The 23,176-nt window shown below is 38.3% G+C and overlaps 1 protein-coding gene across 1 annotated transcript in view; it reads right to left on the minus strand.

Moving 5' to 3' along the window:
- Positions 1-17,195: 17,195 nt before the first annotated feature.
- The window catches only part of LOC111586879 (claspin), a 28,818-nt gene continuing 22,837 nt past the window's right edge, over positions 17,196-23,176 (minus strand). Inside the window, exons 22-24 of the mRNA XM_055018138.1 lie at positions 23,002-23,075; positions 22,638-22,799; positions 17,196-17,668 (exon numbers count right to left, since the gene is read on the minus strand). Of these exons, the coding sequence (XP_054874113.1) occupies positions 17,543-17,668; positions 22,638-22,799; positions 23,002-23,075 (362 nt within the window). The 3' untranslated portion in view covers positions 17,196-17,542. The remainder of the gene's footprint in view (positions 17,669-22,637; positions 22,800-23,001; positions 23,076-23,176) is intronic.

Raw genomic sequence — 23,176 nt, forward strand, 5'->3', positions numbered from 1 at the left:
AAGAAGAATATTTATAACAGGGTTATGACTCCTGAATGATGGAGGAGAACTCACCACAGCTGGAATCACAAATATTCAGCATGAAAATGACTCAGATTAACTCATTATTAAATATTCTAATAAAAATAAACATCAAAAGACAAAATTAGGTTGAAAAGTTTCTCTTGTAGTTTTATTTTAATACATAAATATGTTATAAGTTCATTATAGCAGCTGCTGCAGGAACAAAAACATGAAAAAATAAATCCTAAAACTACTGAATAAAACCTGATTGGAGCAACTAATGATGTAATAAAATAAATACTATAGAAATAATAATGGAAGGAATGAAGTCAACTTAATACTGCTGTTATTCATAGTTTGTTGTAACTTTATTTTCATGCATCGAATATGAATAAACAGAAATATGTAATAAATGGATTCTAACAACTACTGTATGAACAAAAACATTTTACTACTGAAGAAAACGGTTCAACTTAATACATTTTTTATTTTTAAAACTGTTTTTTTCTGATTTTAAACAGAAATGAGATAACTTCATGAAACTTCAGGTTTTTTCTCCTGTATTTACCTCCTGAAATCTGGAGAAACTTCAAACCTGTTTGGCCTCATAATAATGAAATACATAAGATTTAAAATCTGCCTAAATAATGTGGCAACACCAGCTGAAACGCTAAATAATTAAAATACGATGAAAATTTCATAAATCTACCTCTGAGGTTTGTTGGTTAAATTTGATTTCATTAGAAGTTTGTCTGAACTCAGAATTATTGCTTTTTGTTTTTGGTTAAAATAATGTTTAAAACTGTTTTCTATAAATCAGTAGCAGAGAGTTTGAACCCTGCAGAAGGATGTTTAATCCAGAAAAAGGTCCTTAGAGGAGTTTATATTTGAATTAATGAGAAGAAAATCCAGTTTTATTCATTTAAAGTTAAAAAAATGAATTAATCTGAACACTTTCTGAACAGATTCTCTCTTTTTCAGCAGAAACAGTGAAATGATTCCATAAATAAAGTCTTAAATGTCCTGTTTCAGTCTCAATGTGTGAATAAACCCCCGTTCTGGGACTAAACTCCATCTTTACTCTGGTTTAATGTGTTTTTCTGCTCACACTGAACTTGTTTGTGCTGAAGGTGATAAAAGTTTCCTTGTTTTCTGTTCATGTGATTCTGGAGCATGAAGCTGAAACGTCTCCGTGGAGAAATGAGAAGAAAAACAAGAAGAAAAACAAGAACAAGAAGAAGAACAAGAAGAAGAACAAGGAGAACAGGTTTTTAGTGTCAGAAGGTTGAAGACCTGAACAATCAAATCGTTTCTGAGTGATAATAAAACTCCAGCAGCTGAAGAGTTAAATGTTTGTTCTGCTTCTAAAACCCTCGGAGGTGTTTTCAGCTGCAGAACGTTCTGTTTCTGTTTCTGGCAGTCAACGGATCTTTGTTCAGATAAAACCTCAGCAGGATGTCGGCTAGAGTCCATAAAAGAACTTTTCACAGATTAAATCAGAGCGTTTCATCATGAGACAATCCGAAAAATATCACGAAGCTTCAGAGTTCAGAAAATAACTTTATCCAGGAACCAGAGAGAAAAAGATTCACTCTGATGGACCTGAAATAATTTAAAGATCAGATTAAAGCTGGGATAAGTTACAACAACTGACGACAAGCTAAGCTATGTCAAGCTAAGATAAGATAAGATAAATTAAGATAAGCTAATATTAGTGAAGCTAAGCTAAGCTAAGTTAGGTTGAACTAAACTTAAAGGGCACCACCAGGAGTGGAGCCTGCAGCTTAGTTTGACCTCACCTGGCCCGGACACGGAAAGGGAGTTTTTATCTCAATTCTCAGACTTTTTATCTGATTTAGTGCTCAGCTCAGATAAAGTCATTATTGTGGGTGACTTTAACATTCATGTTGACGTGGACAGTGACAGACTTACGACTGCTTTTAATTCAATATTAGACTCAATTGGGTTTTCTCAACTTGTAAATAAACCAACTCATAGTTTTAATCATACCCTTGACCTCGTTCTGACTTATGGCATAGAAATCAAACAGTTAACAGTATTTCCCCAGAACCCTCTTCTCTCTGACCATTTTATGATAACATTTCAATTTACAACAATAGATTGTATAGGAGTTAAGAATAAATATCATTACAGTAGATGTCTGTCTCACAATTCGGTGACTAAATTTAAGGAAATAATACCCTCTCTATTTAGTCCAGCACCACTTACTGATATAATGGAAGGGAAATATTATAATTTTACCCCCACAGAAGTGGATTATATTGTTAATAATGCTGCAGCCTCACTGCGTACAACACTTGATAGTGTTGCACCTGTAAAAAAGAAAGTTCTATCTCAGAGAGGACCTGCTCCTTGGTATAATTCCCAGCTGTGGACTTTAAAGCAGGCGTCCCGAAAGCTGGAAAGGAAGTGGTACTCCACTAATTTAGAGGAAGTTTATGTAGCTTGGAAAAATAGTCTAGTAATTTATAAAAAAGCTCTTGGTAATGCCAGGACAACATATTATTCATCTTTAATAGAGGAAAACAAGAACAACCCCAGGTTTCTCTTCAGCACTGTAGCCAGGCTGACAAAGAGTCAGAGCTCTGTTGAACCTTGTATTCCTTTAGCTTTGAGCAGTAACAACTTCATGAGCTTCTTAACAAATAAAATTATTACGATTAGAGAAAAAATTAATCTGGCCCTTCCTGCAAATGTCACAGATGTATCATCGAGTACAGATACTTTAGAATTGGCTGTAAGACCAGATGGATATTTAGAATTTTTCACTCCCATACATCTCTCTGAACTCATTTCAATAGTTTCTACATCCAAACCATCAACATGTCTTTTAGATCCTATCCCAACTAGACTGTTCAAGGAGGCTTTACCTTTAATTAATTCCTCAATGTTAGATCTGATTAATCTCTCTCTAGTAACAGGTTATGTACCACAGGCTTTTAAGGTTGCTGTAATCAAACCTTTACTTAAAAAGCCCACTCTAGATCCACATGTTTTAGCCAACTATAGACCAATTTCCAACCTCCCATTTCTCTCTAAAATTCTGGAAAGAACAGTTGCAAATCAATTATATGAACATTTACAAAGGAATAGCCTGTTTGAAGAGTTTCAGTCAGGCTTCAGAGTGCAGTTGTATTTATCTATGAAGCCAGATGAAACTGATCAGCTAGCTAGACTGCAAGATTGTCTTAAGGACATAAAGACCTGGATGACCTATAATTTCTTACTACTAAATTCAGACCAGACTGAAGTCATTGTATTTGGCCGCAAACATCTTAGAAAATTGCTTTCAAAGCATATAGTTACTCTGGATGGCATTACATTGGCCTCCAGTACTACTGTGAGGAACCTCGGCATTATCTTTCACCAGGACATGTCCTTTAACTCACACATAAAACAAATCTGTAGGACTTCCTTTTTCCACCTGAGAAATATTGTAAAAATCAGGAACATCCTGTCTCAGAGTGATGCAGAAAAACTAGTCCATGCATTTGTTACTTCTAGGCTTGACTACTGTAATTCCTTATTATCAGGTTGTCCCAATAGCTCTCTGAAACATCTACAGCTGATCCAAAATGCTGCAGCCAGAGTACTGACAGGAGTTAGCAAGAGAGATCATATTTCTCCTATATTGGTTTCTCTTCATTGGCTTCCTGTGAAATCTAGAATAGAATTCAAAATCCTTCTTCTGACATATAAAGCTCTTAACAACCAATCTCCATCATATCTTAAAGACCTGATAGTACCATATTGTCCTAGCAGAACTCTTCGCTCTCAGACTGCAGGCTTACTTGGAGAAGTGACCTGTAACTTCTCTCTAAAAGTGGAATGTGAGGCAGAGCCTTCAGTTATCAGCTCCTCTCCTGTGGAACCAGCTCCCAGTTTGGGTTCTGGAGGTGGACACCCTCTCTAATTTTAAGACCAGGCTTAAAACTTTCCTTTTTGACAAATCTTATAGTTAGGACTGACTGGGGGACCCTGAGGGGGTCAGCTGGAGTCTTCCTCTTGGACGTCCCTTAGTTCTGCCCCTAGTTCTGCTGCTACAGGCCTAGGCTGCTGGAGGACCTCTCTGGATGCACTGAGCCCTTCTCTATCTACCATTATATTTAATATATATATACCATTATTGCATTACATTCACTCTGTTTCTCCCTGTGTCCTTTCTCCGAGTGTCCCTGATCCCAGAGCTGGATGCTTCAGATCTGTGGTGGTTCTCCCACCAACTTGCCTAATCTCCATCTGTGGGATGCTGCTGCTGCTGACCTTCCTCCAGCCCACTGCTTCCAGCTGCCCATTTCCATCAATCTACTCTGCATCACCCTCACTATACTTGATTTGTTCATCTAGTTACTGTTTGAATGTTACTACCAGCTGTATATGTAATATATTTATGCTAGAGCCGTACATCATAACAGTAAACTATGAATCAATTTCAATGTTAGCTTCTACTTTGTATCATCTATCTGATCATACATGGATCCAACTGTGTTATATGTTCCTTGTTCCCCTCCCCCCTCTTCTCCCATCCCTCCCCTTCTCCACCTCCACCCCTCTACCTCTACCTCTAACCCTCTACCTCTACCTCTATCCCTCTATCTCTAACCCTCTACCTCTACCTCTATCTCTATCCCTCTATCTCTACCTCTCTACCTCTTCTGTCCCTCTCAACCCTCCTTCCAGCAGCAGATGGTTCCCCCACATTAGAGCCGGGTTCTGCTCGAGGTTTTTTTCCCTGTTAAAAGGGTGTTTTCCTGCCACTGTCTCCTTAGGGCTGCTCTGGGGGTTCAGGCATATGGGTTCTGTAAAGCGTCTTGAGACAATTTGACTGTAATTGGCACTACATAAATAAAATTGAATTGAATTGAACTAAGATAAGTTGACATAAGTTAAGATAAGATAGGTCCTGTTAAGCTAAGATAAGCTAAGTTAGGTTCAGCTAAGACAAGCTAAGATAAGTGAAGCTAAGCTAAGATTAGCTAAGCTAAGATAACATAAATTAAGATAAGACAAGATAACATAAGCTAAATTAGGTCAGGTTAAGCTAAGATAAGCTAAGACTACGGAAACTAAGCTAAATTCAGTTAAGCTAACATAAGCTAAGTTAGGTGAAGCTAAGATAAGCTAAGTTAGGTTAGGTTAGGTTGAGCTAAGACAAGCTAAATTATGTCAGGTTAAGCTAAAATAAGCTAAGATTAGTGAAACTAAGCTAAGATAGGTTAGGTTAGGTTATGCTAAGATAAGCTAAGTTCGGTTAGGTTAAGCTAAAATAAGCTAAGATTAGTGAAGCTAAGCTAAGTTAGGTTAGGTTAAGCTAAGATAAGCTAAGTTAGGTTAAGCTAAAATATGCTAAGATTAGCAAAGCTAAGATAAGCTAAGTTTGGTTACGCTAAGGTAAGTTCAGTTAAGCTAAGATAAGCTGAGTGAGGTTAGGTTGAGCTAAGATAAGATAAGCTAGGATGAGATAAATTAAGATAACATAAGTGAAGCTAAGATAAATTAGGTGAAGTTAAGCAAAGCTAAGTTAAATGATGTTAATTACATTAAGTGAAGCTAAGCTAAGCTATGTTAAAAGATGTTAATTACATCAAGTGAAGCTAAGCTAAGCTAGGTTAAAATATGGTAATTACAATAACTGAAGCTAAGCTAAGCTAGGTTAGGTTAAGTTAAACTAAGATAAGCCAAGATAAGCTTAGAAAGGACTTGATAAGATAAAGTTAAGATCAGCTGAAATGAGATAAGTTAAAACAACACAATATAAGTTGGGATAAGTTAAGGTAACAAATTAAGATGACACATTAAGCTAAGCTAAGCTAAGCTAAGCTAGGATAGACTGAGATAAAGTTAAGAGCAGCTAAGTTAAGATGAGACAAGCTAGGACAAAATAATTTAAGATAACATATGTTAAGCTAAGCTAAGGTAGGATAAGAGAAGATAATGTAATCTAATATAAAATAGGATAAGCTAAGTTAAGATAATACAAGACAAGCTAAGACAATAAAATATAAATTAAGCTAAGCTAAGATAATGTAATCTAATATAAAACAAGATAATATAATATAATATAATATAATATAATATAATATAATATAATATAATATAATATAATATAATATAATATAATATAATATAGAACAAGATAAGCTAATATAACATAAGCTAAGTTAAGCTAATATGATATAAACTAGGTGCTGTTTAGAGTCCATGCCGGTTCTGTGGTGTTTGTCAGAAAGAATTCTGGGAAATGGAGGCGATGAGCAGGTGGTCCATCAGCCTCCTGAACTCCAAGCACCTTCTACCTGAATGCACAATGTCACATTTTGCTGCTTTCATGCAATTTCCTAACATTTTTATCATATTCTACTGGTTCTTATTCCGTTTCATTTACCTCCCATATTGTAAATATCTGGTCTCCTTTGCAGATGTTGTCATTTTTAATATTGTTTTGTTGTATATGTACATTTGATTCTATTATTTAATGTTGATATGTTATTTCTTATTGCTTGTTGTTGTGCACCGTCCAGTGGAAGCTATTTATATTTTCATCATGCCATGTATGATGACAATAAAGCCATTCCTAATTCTAATTGTAATTCTGAAGTGAGGATAAACACTGTTATCATCCAGCTGGAGGAAGTTTTCTGTTTTTAGTCCATCATCACAGGTTTCCCTGTTTTTCATTTTCCTCACGTGTGTGTATGCAGCCTATGGTCTGAGGTCGTCTACAGCCTCAGAAGGGTTCACAACATTACCCACAATGCAGCAGTGACAATAATATTACCCACAATGCAGCAGTGACAATAATATTACCCACAATGCAGCAGTGACATTAATATTACCCACAATGCAGCAGTGACAATAATATTACCCACAATGCAGCAGTGACATTAATATTACCCACAATGCAGCAGTGACATTAATATTACCCACAATGCAGCAGTGACAATAATATTACCCACAATGCAGCAGTGACATTAATATTACCCACAATGCAGCAGTGACAATAATATTACCCACAGTGCAGCAGTGACAATATTACCCACAATGCAGCAGTAACAACATTACCCACAATGCAGCAGTGACATTATTACCCACAATGTAGCAGTGACAATAATATTACCCACAATGCAGCAGTGACATTAATATTACCCACAATGCAGCAGTGACATTAATATTACCCACAATGCAGCAGTGACAATAATATTACCCACAATGCAGCAGTGACATTAATATTACCCACAATGCAGCAGTGACAATAATATTACCCACAGTGCAGCAGTGACAATATTACCCACAATGCAGCAGTAACAACATTACCCACAATGCAGCAGTGACATTATTACCCACAATGTAGCAGTGACAATAATATTACCCACAGTGCAGCAGTGACAATAATATTACCCACAATGCAGCAGTAACAACATTACCCACAATACAGCAGTGACAATAATATTACCCACAATGCAGCAGTGACATTAATATTACCCACAATGTAGCAGTGACAATAATATTACCCACAGTGCAGCAGTGACAATAATATTACCCACAATGCAGCCGTAACATTACCCACAATGCAGCAGTGAGAATAATATTACCCACAATGCAGCAGTGACATTAATATTACCCACAATGTAGCAGTGACAATAATATTACCCACAATGCAGCAGTGACAGGTAGAATCACTTCAGACTGAAGGATCTGCTGCTGGTTTAGTGAGTCACAGATCAGAACAACACCACAGTCCTGTGTTAGAGTGTGTGTGTTAGAGTGTGTGTGTGTTAGAGTGTGTGTTAGAGTGTGTGTGTTAGAGTGTGTGTTAGAGTGTGTGTTAGAGTGTGTGTGTTAGAGTGTGTGTTAGAGTGTGTGTGTGTTAGTGTGTTAGTGTGTGTGTGTTAGTGTGTTAGAGTGTGTGTGTGTTAGAGTGTGTGTTAGTGTGTGTGTTAGAGTGTGTGTGTGTTAGTGTGTTAGTGTGTGTGTGTTAGTGTGTTAGAGTGTGTGTGTGTTAGAGTGTGTGTTAGAGTGTGTGTGTTAGAGTGTGTGTGTGTTTGTGTGTTAGTGTGTGTGTGTTAGTGTGTTAGCGTGTGTGTGTTAGAGTGTGTGTTAGAGTGTGTGTGTGTGTTAGAGTGTGTGTTAGAGTGTGTGTGTTAGAGTGTGTGTTAGAGTGTGTGTTAGAGTGTGTGTGTGTTAGTGTGTTAGTGTGTGTGTGTTAGTGTGTTAGAGTGTGTGTGTGTTAGAGTGTGTGTTAGAGTGTGTGTGTTAGAGTGTGTGTTAGAGTGTGTGTGTTAGTGTGTTAGTGTGTGTGTGTTAGTGTGTTAGAGTGTGTGTGTGTTAGTGTGTTTGTGTCTTAGTGTGTGTGTGTGTGTGTGGGTGGGTGGGTGTGTGTGTGTGTTAGTGTGTTTGTGTGTTAGTGTGTGTGTGTGTGTGTATGTGTGTGTGTGTGTTAGAGTGTGTGTGTGTGTGTTTGTGTGTGTGTGTGTGTGTGTGTGCGTGTGTGTGTGTGTGTTAGTGTGTGTGTGTGTGTTAGAGTGTGTGTTCGAGTGTGTGTGTGTTAGTGTGTTAGTGTGTGTGTGTTAGTGTGTGTGTGTTAGTGTGTTAGAGTGTGTGTGTGTTAGTGTTAGTGTGTGTGTGTGTGTGTGTGTGTGTTAGTGTGTTTGTGTGTTAGAGTGTGTGTGTGTGTGTGTTAGAGTGTGTGTGTGTGTGTGCGTGTTAGAGTGTGTGTTAGAGTGTGTGTATATGTGTGTGTGTTAGAGTGTGTGTGTGTGTGTGTGTTAGTGTGTGTGTGTGTGTTAGAGTGTGTGTGTGTGTGTTAGTGTGTGTGTGTGTGTTAGAGTGTGTGTTAGAGTGTGTGTGTTAGAGTGTGTGTGTGTGTTTGTGTGTGTGTGTGTGTGTGTGTTAGAGTGTGTGTGTGTGTGTGTTAGAGTGTGTGTGTTAGAGTGTGTGTGTGTGTGTTAGTGTGTGTGTGTGTGTGTGTGTGTGTGTGTTAGAGTGTGTGTGTGTGTTAGTGTGTGTGTGTGTGTGTTAGAGTGTGTGTTAGAGTGTGTGTTAGAGTGTGTGTGTGTGTGTGTGTGTGTTAGAGTGTGTGTGTGTGTGTGTGTGTGTGTGTGTGTGTGTGTGTGTGTGTGTGTGTGTTAGAGTGTGTGTGGTACAGAGAGGCTACATCAGACAGATTTAACAAGTTTTCCCGTCTCCCTCCTCTCTGCTCCCATTACATCCCCCTGACATGATGCTGCTGCAGGCACACAAAACACACACTCATACACACACACACACACACACACACACACACACACACACACACACACACACACACACACACACACTAACACACACATTAATACACACTAACACACACTCTTCTCTCCTTCAACAACGTCTCCATTTATGTGCTTCGGCTCCAGGCCTCCTGCCCCCCCGAACACATAAAAAATGGATCAAACCGAGCGTCTGCCAGAGGCCTCATCACACCACCATCATGTCATCTGATCTCCTGCTCAGAAAGAAGAACAAGAAGAAGAGGAGGAGCAGATAGGAGGCCCTCTGCTGGTCTCCATTCCTCCTGTTGGACTGGTTGTGTGGTTGTCTGGTGGTGGTTGCATGGTGGTTGTGGAGCTAACGTTGGCGTGACGTTCCGTGTGCATGATGAAGGCCTGTGTGACGGCCGGCGGCACCGTGACCCACTTCTCCGCCGCTCGGCTCCAGGCTGAACAAACCGGCTGAGACGTGTTAAACTGCAGCAGGGTCAGGCCACACGCTAATTACACGCCTGTGTTCCGGCTGCAGATGTGAGCCGACACATGCAGTTGGAGACGTCACCCATGGGTTCCTCCTCCGTTATTCCACCCTGAAACCTCCCCAGCCTCCCGGTCGGAATAAAACCACATCCTGTCCTCCAGCACAGCGCTGTCAGACCTGTTCTAGTCCAGGTTAGTACAGGACCAGTAAAACCAGTAAAACCACAGCAGAATAACCCAGAAATAACCACAACTCCTAATGGTTCCTTTGTTTTACTGCAGAAATGTTCACATTTCAGGAATTATCTTTTTACTAAACATCATGAACAACCTGAAGTTTATGAAGAAAAATAAATTCAGTTTCATCAACATTCAGTCTCAGTTTATCATTTCCACATTACAACTTCCAGATCACAGAGTGTCGACAAAGTAACACAACATTTAGTCATCTGGAACTGAACCATAGAGGATTTACTGGAGGATCACAACCACAAAAGTCAGACAAAAACAAGACACAAAACAACAAAAACAAGACAAAATATTACAAAAATAAGACACAAAACGACAAAAATGAGAGAAACAACATGAAACAAAACAAAAAAGAAACAAAAAATTAGACAAAAAGTTACAAAACGACAAAAAATGGACACAAATGAGACAAAAATTACAAAGAAAGGATCAAAATGATAAACAATAGAGAAAAAGCACAAGTGAAACAAAAAGGAGACACAAATGACAAAAAAGTAAACAAAGAACACAAAACTAAACAAACTAAAAAGAGACAAAAAATTTGAGACAAACACAAGCGAGACAAAAAGAAAACACAAAAGGACAAAAGCTAGAAACAAAAGGACAAAAACATGAGACAAACGACAAAAATCAGACAAAATATTACAAAAATGAGACACAACGCAACAAAAGCGAGAAACAAAAAGACCAAAAAATAAACAAAATGCACAAGCAAGACAAAAAGGAAACACAAAACAACAAAAACATGATAGAAACAAAAGCCAGACAAAAAAAAGATAAAAACAAGATAAAATATTACAAAAATGAGACAAAATGACAAAAAATGAAACAAATGACACAAAACAAAAGAGACAAAAAATTAGTAAAAAAGTTACAAAGCGACAAAAAAGTTTACAAACGACACAAGCGAGACAAAAAAGAAACACAAAATGACAAAAACAAGAAACAAAATGACAAAAGTCAAACAAAGACAAAAAACAACAAAACAAGACAAAATATTACAAAAATGAGACACAAAACAACTAAAGAACAAACAACAATCTAGTATTTTACTTTCTGATCAGAACAAGTTGTCATGGTCTAGAAATGATTTTAAATTTATAGTTTTACTAATTTACAATCTGCAGTTAATGACTTCTCTGGAATTTCTACACTTTGAGGACCGGATTGGACCTTCTGGAGGATCGGACCCTCTGGAGGACCGGATCGGACCCTCTGGGGGACCGCTTTTGGCCTGTGGGCCTCATGTTGGACACCCCTGTGGCCTCGGTTCCAGAACCTTCCTCCTGCTTCCAGAGCTCTGACCTCTGGGGTTCAGATAAAAGTTGTGGATCCAGTTTGTGTTTATTTCTACTAAAGTCTAATTAGCAGCATGGGGTTTAATGTGGATTAATTGCAGCTAATGGCTCAGAGACGACCACAGACCAGGAACCAATCAGATCATTTCAGTGCTGGAAGCCTCTCCAGACTTCACAGCGGTGGTTTGGAGCCTCTCAGACGAAGGTGGAGATGATCTGGAGACCACCGTGGGGTTGGAGCCTCTAATGAAGCTCCTCTAATCACCACGGCTCCTAATGAGACGGAGACATGAAGGGCTCGTTAGAGGACTGGCCCGTTAACACCACACTATTATTAGCCACTTAGCAAATCATTAGCCTCTAAAGTGCAATTAGGAGCACAAAGTGAAAGAAGAAGTCAGAGTGGAGATCCTCAGGTGGAGTAAAAAATATTCTGTACGGAGAAAAAACAGGAAAACCGGACAGAAAAAATGAGTTAAAAATGGAGAAATATGTTCAAAAACTGAAAAAACAACAAATATCAGTAAAATAAGGAGATTTTTAGCTAATTTAAATACCAAAAATAACCGTAACCGGATTTCTCATGTGTGTATTGTCATTTATTTTTATCTTGTAATTTATCACTTTTTTCTATAATTTTAATAGATATCATCTATAATTTAACAAAACAAGGAAAATCTTCAATGCGTGACTGTAACATTCTAGTTGGATTATGTTCATTTTTGTCATTTGTTATTATAGGATAGCGTTACTTTTGAACCTACAATTCAGTAAGAAAAGATGTTTTACCTTGCTGACATGTTTCGACGGCATCTGCTGTCTTCAAGAGCGTCATCTGACGTGTCCAACTATCACGAGGAAGATTGGAAAAAGAATGTGTCCTAATATTCCGCAGATTGGAAAAACTGGGAAAAAAAAGAGAGCACGCTACAGGAATCATCTCATATTGAACCTCTGATGCAGAGACGAGGACGTAAGCCTCAACATCAGGAACCCCATCCCAACAAAGAACGCAGAAAACATCATCAACAAAGCAAAGAAGGCCCTCATCAGAAAGAGGATAAGAAGGACGATGACAAACTGGAAAAAAATCAACAAACTAATACAAGAGGATTCAAACAAACTCAAAGAACACCTCCCTTTAAGTTCACATTTAAAACGCACACATGAAGAAGAATTCATCACAATGAAAAATCACCACATCCAAAAACTGAGCACACTAAGAGAAATAAAAAACAGAAACAAACAAACACACAAAATTCAACAATAAATAGATACGAAATTTATCACAACACACCCTCACAGAACCAGAACAAACAGTTTTAACCAGAGGTCTCAGTTCACCATCACACCAACTATAATACCACACAAAGATTTCACACCAGCAACAGGACCAGCATGTCACAAACTACACAACCAGCATGTCACAAACTACAGGACCAGCATGTCACAAACTACAGGACCAGCATGTCACAAACTACACAACCAGCATGTCACAAACTACAGGACCAGCATGTCACAAACTACACAACCAGCATGTCACAAACTACACGACCAGCATGTCACAAACTACAGGACCAGCATGTCACAAACTACACAACCAGCATGTCACAAACTACAGGACCAGCATGTCACAAACTACACAACCAGCATGTCACAAACTACAGGACCAGCATGTCACAAACTACAGGACCAGCATGTCACAAACTACAGGACCAGCATGTCACAAACTACAGGACCAGCATGTCACAAACTACAGGACCAGCATGTCACAAACTACACAACCAGCATGTCACAAACTACAGGACCAGCATGTCACAAACTACAGAACCAGCATGTCACAAACTACAGGACCAGCATGTCACAAACTACAGGACCAGCATGTCACAAACTACACAACCAGCATGTCACAAACTACAGGACCAGCATGTCACAAACTACACGACCAGCATGTCACAAACTACAGGACCAGCATGTCACAAACTACACAACCAGCATGTCACAAACTACAGGACCAGCATGTCACAAACTACACAACCAGCATGTCACAAACTACAGGACCAGCATGTCACAAACTACAGGACCAGCATGTCACAAACTACACAACCAGCATGTCACAAACTACAGGACCAGCATGTCACAAACTACAGGACCAGCATGTCACAAACTACAGGACCAGCATGTCACAAACTACACAACCAGCATGTCACAAACTACAGGACCAGCAAGTCACAAACTACACAACCAGCATGTCACAAACTACAGGACCAGCATGTCACAAACTACACAACCAGCATGTCACAAACTACAGGACCAGCATGTCACAAACTACACAACCAGCATGTCACAAACTACAGGACCAGCATGTCACAAACTACAGGACCAGCATGTCACAAACTACAGGACCAGCATGTCACAAACTACAGGACCAGCATGTCACAAACTACACAACCAGCATGTCACAAACTACAGGACCAGCATGTCACAAACTACACAACCAGCATGTCACAAACTACAGGACCAGCATGTCACAAACTACACAACCAGCATGTCACAAACTACAGGACCAGCATGTCACAAACTACAGGACCAGCATGTCACAAACTACACAACCAGCATGTCACAAACTACACAACCAGCATGTCACAAACTACACGACCAGCATGTCACAAACTACAGGACCAGCATGTCACAAACTACACAACCAGCATGTCACAAACTACAGAACCAGCATGTCACAAGCTACAGGACCAGCATGTCACAAACTACACAACCAGCATGTCACAAACTACAGGACCAGCATGTCACAAACTACACAACCAGCATGTCACAAACTACACAACCAGCATGTCACAAACTACACAACCAGCATGTCACAAACTACACAACCAGCATGTCACCAACTACACAACCAGCATGTCGCAAACTACACAACCAGCATGTCACAAACTACACAACCAGCATGTCACAAACTACACGACCAGCATGTCACAAACTACACGACCAGCATGTCACAAACTACACGACCAGCATGTCACAAACTACACGACCAGCATGTCACAAACTACAGGACCAGCATGTCACAAACTACACAACCAGCATGTCACAAACAACAGAACCAGCATGCCACAAACTACACAACCAGCATGTCACAAGCTACAGGACCAGCATGTCACAAACTACACAACCAGCATGTCACAAACTACAGGACCAGCATGTCACAAACTACACAACCAGCATGTCACAAACAACAGAACCAGCATGCCACAAACTACACAACCAGCATGTCACAAACTACAGGACCAGCATGTCACAAACTACACAACCAGCATGTCACAAACTACACAACCAGCATGTCACAAACTACACAACCAGCATGTCACAAACTACAGACTCAGCATGTCACAAACTACAGGACCAGGGACACAAAGCAGAACTCTGAAACTCAATAGCAGGCACATTAAAATCAGAAAAACTCACAATCACAAATCAAGAAACAAAAGAATAAAATCACTCAAACAGGACAACAGCATCATCATCCTACCGGCCGATAAAGGAAGAACCACATTCATCATGGACACGGACACGTATGAACAACAGCTAACTAACATGTAGAAGATAGGAACACAGAGGAAATACTGGAAAAATGATCCCACAGAACAAAAGAAAAGGACCCTAAAAACTGTGTTAAAACCCCTACTAGAAACCAAACAGATACCACAGGAAGCATAAAACCATCTGATACCCACAGCCAACGTTACCCCCCCAGATATATGGAACACCCAAAATACACAAAAAGACACTGCACTGCACCCCATAGTGGACAGCATCAGATCAGTCACCTACAACCTTTATAAAGCTCTGGTAGAAATCATCAAACCCCTCCTTGGTACATCACAACATCACTGCAAGAACTCCAAACAACTGGACAAGAACTAAACCATATCACAGTAGAAAAAGAGGAGATATTCATATGACATGACGTAGTTTCATTCATCACTAAAACCCCGTAGACGTCACATTACACATCGTACAGGAACGACTCATGAAGGACAGGACACTGAAAAAACACACAAACCTCCCAGTAGACGACATCATCACATTACTCCGGTTTATTGCCAAATCCACCTATTTTCAGTTGAAAGGAATAATCTACAGTCAGAAACCAGGTTTAGCAATGACACATCTGGCCAGGTCATCATTGTAAAGGAGAAACTGTTCTCATCTGATCTTACCTGGTAAAATAAAGTTGAAAAAAAGATCCACTTTCAGCCATAATGAGTAACTTTTTCATGGAGGACCTGGAAACCAAAGCCATCCCCGCTCTGCAGACCCACACTCTGGAGAAGCTACGTCCACGACATCCTGGAAATAATAAAATCTGGACACACACAAGAACTCACTGATCATCTGAACAACATGGACGACACGGGAAACATACAATCCACACAGGAAGAGGAAATAAACCGGACCATTTCATTCCTGGACATGAACATTCACCACAGAGAAGACAGCAGCATCAAAATAACAGTTTACAGGAAACCCACACACACGGACCAGAACCTCCTCTGGACATCAGAACATCCACAGAACACAAACTACCAGTTAGAACACTATTAGAACGGACCAGAACCTCCTCTGGACATCAGAACATCCACAGAACACAAACTACCAGTTAGAACACTATTAGAACAGTCCAGAACCTCCTCTGGACATCAGAACACCCGGGTATCCTGTAAAATTGTAGATTTACTTTATTTAAATATGAAATATCGAGTAAAACCCTCAGAAAAATTACTCAATTTACAAGTTTACTGTAAAAACAGATGATTGGTCGGTCCATATGGGGGAATGAGCAGCCTTGGAGGAGGATTGAGCTCTCTGAGGGCTTTTCTTGTTCTCCAAGATGCTTCAAAAATGATCCAAAATGACTTGAAAATGATCCAGAATTAAAGGCTTTTCAGAAATGATCTAAAATGATGAAAATTTCCTCAGAATGACATGAAAATCATCTAAAATGACTGGAAAATGATCCAAAATCAGTCAGAATTTCTCTAAAATGATTAAAAATGATCCAGAATGACCTAAAATTTGCAGAATGACACTAAATTTGTCCAAGATGCTGTAAAAATCCTCCAAAATGACTGGAAAATGATACAAAATTACAGAAAATTTGTCTAGAATGAGCAGAAAATGATTAAAAATGACTGAAAACTAAATGGACACATTCTATGTTGCTGTGATTTCTGATCATCAATAACTACTAAACAAATGCTGCATTTCTGACAATATGGGGGAATGAGCAGCCTTGGAGGAGGACTGATCTGAACATCGTTTGGTTCCTGAACCTTCATCAGTTCTGGGTTCTTCACCAAACACTTCAAATAAACTTATTTTAATAAATAAAGCAGCAGGAATCAATTTGAAATATTTCTCTGTGAATCTCTCCGACACATTTGGCCTCTTTAGTATTTTCTGGATTTTACTGAGCGTAAGACTTTTAGTTAAGCTGAAGAAGTTTAGTAGAAGATCTTTATGTTGTGTTTAACAGCAGCATCTGATTGTAGCTCCTTGTTGTGGATTCAGATGTTTTAGAGCCACTCTGAGTGATTTCATCTGTAAACAGATCAGATTATGATAAATGATTGAGTCTAAAGAGGCCAAACTGTCCCATATTTCCAGGAAAAGTTAAAATAATGAGTGAACATCAACATGTGCAGCTGTTTGGAGACTTTCTAGCATCGAGCTGAGTGTAGAATCACTGCAGGAACTTTAAATTTACTTGATTTATGGCATAAAGAGGCAAAAACCTGCAGGGAAAACCAGAAGTTAATCCTAAAGCTGCTCTTAGTTTGGAGCAGCTAAGGAGCTGAAACTGGAAATGAAAACCATCAGATCAGTCTTAAAATACACTTTTATTTACAAAGTAAAACATTTTCATACAGAAAAACCCTAAATGTTAAAAACAGAATCAGTCTATTTACACGATAAAACATTTTAAATGGAACAGCAAGAAAAAACCTCAGAATAACGGATTTAAAATGTAAACAGAGCAGAGCTGGAGGAGGTTTAGTTTGGAAGAAAAACCTGCTGGAGGAGGAGGACGGAGTCTGACCCTCCTCAGATCCTCCAGTAGGTCTGGATCTCCTCAGTGGGTCTGGATCTCCTCAGTGGGTCTGGATCTCCTCAGTGGGTCTGGATCTCCTCAGTGGGTCTGGATCTCCTCAGTGGGTCTGGATCTCCTCAGTGGTCCAGGAAGCTGAAGATGCTCCTCTGAGAAGCTTTAGTCAGAGCTGCTGGTTGGTTTTCTCTGCAGATCCTCTTGGCTGATGGATTCGTGGCGTCCAGCCGACCTCGTTTCTTCATCATCTGAGGAGGAAACACAGAAAGTTCACAAATCTGACAAAATTAAAGCCGTTTCCTGAAGAACCAACAGGGTTTCTGATGAATCATGAAGATCCAGAAGCTCGAGTTCAGATTAGAGCTGCAACTATCAGATAGATGTAATCAGGGATTAGAATTCAGCAAGTTTTTAGGGCCGAGTTTTAGTCGCAATTTCACCTGTTTTATGGTAGTTTTGGCCATTTTTGTGGTTATTTCGCATGTTTTTTCTTGCATATTTGAACCTTGCAGGATAGTTTTGGTTCTTTTTGGGGTGATTTTAGATGTTTTTTGTGCCAAATTTGTGTCACAACTTCACCTGATTTTTGTTATTTTTGGAGCTTTTGGTGGTAAACTAAGCCAAGCTCTTTTTGGGGTTGTTTTGCAAGTTTTTGTGCTGAATTTGAGTTTTTGTCACAATTTCACCTGTTCTGTGGTAGTTTTGTTCCTTTTCATGGGAAATTTGGCTGTTTTTGTGGTGATTTTCCATGTTTTTGCTGGCATATTTGAACATTTCAGGGTAATTTTAATTCTTTATTTTGCATATTTTATTTTTTTTTTAGGTTTTGTTGCAAATTCACCTGTTTTGTAGTATTTTTGGTTCTTTTTGTGGTACTTTTCCATGTTTTTGCTGGCATATTTGAACATTTCAGGGTAATTTTAATTCTTTATTTTGCATATTTTATTTTTTTTTTTAGGTTTTGTTGCAAATTCACCTGTTTTGTAGTATTTTTGGTTCTTTTTGTGGTACTTTTCCATGTTTTGCTGGCATATTTGAACCTTTAGGAGTGATTTTGGTGGTCATTTTGGTCGTTTTTGTTGTAGTTTTTCAGCCTTTTTAGTTGTTTTAGTTGTAGTTTTTTTTTTTTTTTAAATCAGAACTTAGATGTTTTTCCTCCTAAATTAGCAGCTGCTGTTGCTTTTAGTCATTTTCTGACCAAACCTGTTCAAATTTGTGGCTTCCAGCTCCTCATATTTGTAATTTGAGGAGTTTCTCATCCAATATCTGAATAGATTTCAGTTTTTTTTAATTGAAGACGTCACCTCAAAGTTACAATAGAGAGAAAGTTCCTCGTATCTGGTTTAGACGCTTAGAAAACTGATCATAATAATAATAATAATAATAATAATAATAATAATAATAATAATAATAATAAATCTTATTTGAAGGCGTCTTTCTCAGCTCCAGGACACCGTACAAACAGACATTTTCATATCTACACATTAAAAACATTAAACAACAGAGACGGAGCAGCTGGATGGATATTCAGCTTAGATCAGGTGGGATGTGAAACAGAGGAATGAATCCTAATTACCTCCACAGATCAGCTGCTTTATGTCTCCAATCTGACTAAAAACTGGATAAAAACTGACTCTGACACTAATAAATCAACAGAAATGTGTCTGAAAAGCTGAATAAATACAGTTTTGGCTCCATTTTTGACAGATTAACCTCCTCCAGCTGCTTCCTCTGCTGGACTTTGGCTCCATCTAGTGTCAGATGTTCAGAAGAAATCACAAAGTGTGGAGTGTTCAGACGACGTCGTCACAGCGAGCAGGAAAACATCTACTGCTGATTTTAGAAACACCACATCTTTACTGTTCACCAGAATAAAAGCAGCACAGAAATAATAGGTTTCAAGAGTTTCTGTTTCATTTCAAGAGTTTCCCTTTCATCTAAAGAGTTTGTTTTATTTAAAGAGTTTTTGTAGATTTAAAGATGTTCAATTTATCAGATTTATAACAAACACCTGGATGGAACACATTCAGTAGAATTAATGACTTTAAATTTACTTTATTTATAGTTTATAGAAGCAAAAACACACAAAGACAATCAGAAGCTACTAATAAATTCTCATAAATAAATAAGAAATTAATGGTTCTGAGGAGGTCAGGAAGGAACTTTAGTCCTGTTCAGGTGATTGTTTTGTTCCAAATTTGAGTTTTTGTCACAATTTCACCAGTTTTGTGGTAATTTTGGTATTTTTTGTGGTGATTTTGCATGTTTTTTGGCCAAATTTGAGTTTTTGTAACAATTTCACTTGTTTTATGGCAGTTTTGGCCATTTTTGTGGTGATTTCCCATGTTTTTGTTGGCATATTTGAACCTTTCAGGGTAATTTTGGCTCTTTTTGGGGTAATTTTTTGTACCGAATTTGAGTTTTTGTCACAATTTCACCTGCTTTGCACTAGTTTTGGTACTTTTTGTGGTAATTTTGGTCATTTTTGGGGGTTTTGCCTGGCATATTTAAACCTTTCTGGCTAGCTTTGGCTCTTTTTGGGGTGGTTTTGTGTCTTTTTGTGTTTTTTTTTTTTTTTTTAAATCATATTTCCAGACTTCGCCTGTTTCTGAGGAGATCAGGTAAGCAGAATAAATGAATTTAAATTTATTTTATTGATAGTGAACAGAAGCAAAAACACACAAAGATAATCAGAAGTTAATAAAACTGCACCTCCTTGGTAGAAAATACTTTAATTTCTCTTTCTGAGGAGTTAAAACTTCCTGAATCCAAGCTGTTGCTTTCATTCAAAGATTTAAATTTAGTTTAACTGGAACAAATTTGATTCAAACTCCAGATTTTAGAAGAAACTGGACAGATTAGTTTCAGTTTAATGAAGGAATATCTTCTCTGTTATTACTTTAATTAGCTGCTATGGTTCAGATTTATGTCTTTTATTGGTTTAATAATCAATAATCACAGTGAGCTGCGTTCTCTGATGGCGTTTAAGTAAAAAACTAAAGAAAATGAGAGAAACAGAGGATTTCTTCTGTTATTTTTCTCTGAACAAGGCTCTGTTTATGTGCTGGAGTCTCTAATGTCTCGTGAAACTCACCATAAAGTCATGAGAGCGCATTAATGTTTACAGATTTAATAATCAAAGAAACATAAATCCCATGAGCCGTCGCCTGCAGCCTTTTAGAAGATAAATTTAGGGACTTAACGGTGATTTTTGGCTGTTTTTAAGGATCTGGTCACGACTTTATGGTTATTTTTCATCTCTGTTCCACTGAAAAGATAAAACGATGAGATGTTTACTGCAGTCTGGACTAAAAACATGACGTTCCTTCTGTCTGGAGACTCTGATCAACCTCTGGAGCTTCAGGAACAGGAATCTACACAGCAGGAAGCCACAGATTTAAACAGTTTGGGTCAGAAAATGACCAAATTCAACAGCAGCTGTTGTGTTTTTGGGGTTATTTGCATGCTTTTTGTGTTAAACTTGAATTTTTGTCACAATTTCACCTGTTTTGTGGTAGTTTTGGTCCTTTTCGTGGTAAATTTGGCCGTTTCAGTGGTGATTTTCCATGTTTTTGCGGTCATATTTGAACTTTTCAGGGTAGTTTTGGCTCTTCTGGGGGTGATTTTACAAGTTTTTTATGCCAAATTTGAGTTTTTGGTACAATTTAACCTGTTCTGTGGTGGTTTTGGTCCTTCTTGTGGTAAATTTGGTCCTTTTTGTGGTGATGTGGGGAGTTTTTTCTGGCATATTTGAACATTTCAGGTAAGTTTGGACTCTTTTTTGGGTTATTTTGTGTTTTTTGTGGTAATTTTAGTACTTTGTGTGGTTACTTTGCATGCTTTTTATGCCAAATTTGAGTTTTTGTCAGAATTTTATTTGTTTTGTGGTGATTTTGTGTGTTTTTGCTGGCATATTTGAATGTTTCAAGGTAATTTTGACAGTTTTTGGGGTAATTTTGCAAGTTTTTTGTACAGAATTAGAATTTTTGTCGCAATTTCACTTGTTTTGTAGTATTTTGTCTCTTTTTGGGGTGATTTTGTGTCTTTTTGTTGTTTCTCATACTTCCAGACTTTCTCTACCTGTTTCTGAGGAGATGATGTGATTTTTTTTTTGCATATTTCCAGACTTTCTCTACCTGTTTGAGGAGATGAGGTGATTTTTTGCTTATTTCCAGACTTTTTCTACCTGTTTCTGAGGAGATGATGTGATTTTTTTTTTTTTTAAACATATTTCCAGACTTTCTCTACCTGCTTCTGAGGAGATTAGGTGATTTTTTGCTTATTTCCAGACTTTTTCTACCTGTTTCTGAGGAGATGATGTGATTTTTTTTTTTTTAAACATATTTCCAGACTTTCTCTACCTGCTTCTGAGGAGATTAGATGATTTTTTGCTTATTTCCAGACTTTCTCTACCTGTTTGAGGAGATGAGGTGATTTTTTGCTTATTTCCAGACTTTCTCTACCTGTTTGAGGAGATGAGGTGATTTTTTGCTTATTTCCAGACTTTCTCTACCTGTTTCTGAGGAGATGATGTGATTTTTTTTGATTTTTTTTTTTTTACATATTTCCAGACTTTCTCTACCTGTTTCTGAGGAGATGATGTGATTTTTTTTTTACATATTTCCAGACTTTCTCTACCTGTTTCTGAGGAGATGAGGTGATTTTTTGATTATTTCCAGACTTTTTCTACCTGTTTCTGAGGAGATGAGGTGATTTTATTTTTTTTTAACATATTTCCAGACTTTCTCTACCTGTTTCTGAGGAGATGAGGTGATTTTTTGCATATTTCCAGACTTTCTCTACCTGTTTCTGAGGAGATTAGATGATTTTTTGCTTATTTCCAGACTTTTTCTACCTGTTTCTGAGGAGATTAGATGATTTTTTGCATATTTCCAGACTTTCTCTACCTGTTTCTGAGGAGATTAGATGATTTTTTGCTTATTTCCAGACTTTTTCTACCTGTTTCTGAGGAGATTAGATGATTTTTTGCATATTTCCAGACTTTCTCTACCTGTTTCTGAGGAGATTAGATGATTTTTTGCATATTTCCAGACTTTCTCTACCTGTTTCTGAGGAGATGAGATGATTTTTTGCTTATTTCCAGACTTTCTCTACCTGTTTGAGGAGATGAGGTGATTTTTTGCTTATTTCCAGACTTTTTCTACCTGTTTCTGAGGAGATGAGGTGATTTTTTGCATATTTCCAGACTTTCTCTACCTGTTTCTGAGGGGCGTCTGACGTGTTGTCGACCTTCTCGGGTGAAAGCGTCTGGAACAGGAAACCTCGGCTGTTTCTGGGAGCCAGAGGGTTTCCTCCAGAGATGGAGGCCAGTTTCTGGAGGACGGACTGAGGCTGGTTGAGGAGGGAACCTCTCCTCACCTGGACAGAGTCAGACAATAAAAGAAATGTTTAAGGCCAGTCACCAACATTGAGAACAGTGAGTAAAACCAACTAAACGACAGAAAACTAACTTTATCCATCACACTCTGAAGAAGGAACTCTGATTCTTTATTATTCCTGCTAACGTTTCTCTGAGAACAGTGACGTTCAGGATCAGGATTTAAGGTGGACTGGGACTCACCTGAGCAGGCTGGGAGGGTCTCTGGAAGGGATTCAGGGTCGAGGTCTTCTCTGGTTGTGGCGCCGCTGGAGGCTCTGGATGGAACAGTAAAGTTCATAAAATCATCTGAAACCTGCTCCAGAAAACAGGTTAAAACATCTACACTTCATCATGACTCCATTTGTATACGGATTTA

This window comes from Amphiprion ocellaris, chromosome 15 (genome assembly GCF_022539595.1).
Source record: "Amphiprion ocellaris isolate individual 3 ecotype Okinawa chromosome 15, ASM2253959v1, whole genome shotgun sequence".
Classification (NCBI taxonomy): Eukaryota; Metazoa; Chordata; class Actinopteri; family Pomacentridae; genus Amphiprion; species Amphiprion ocellaris.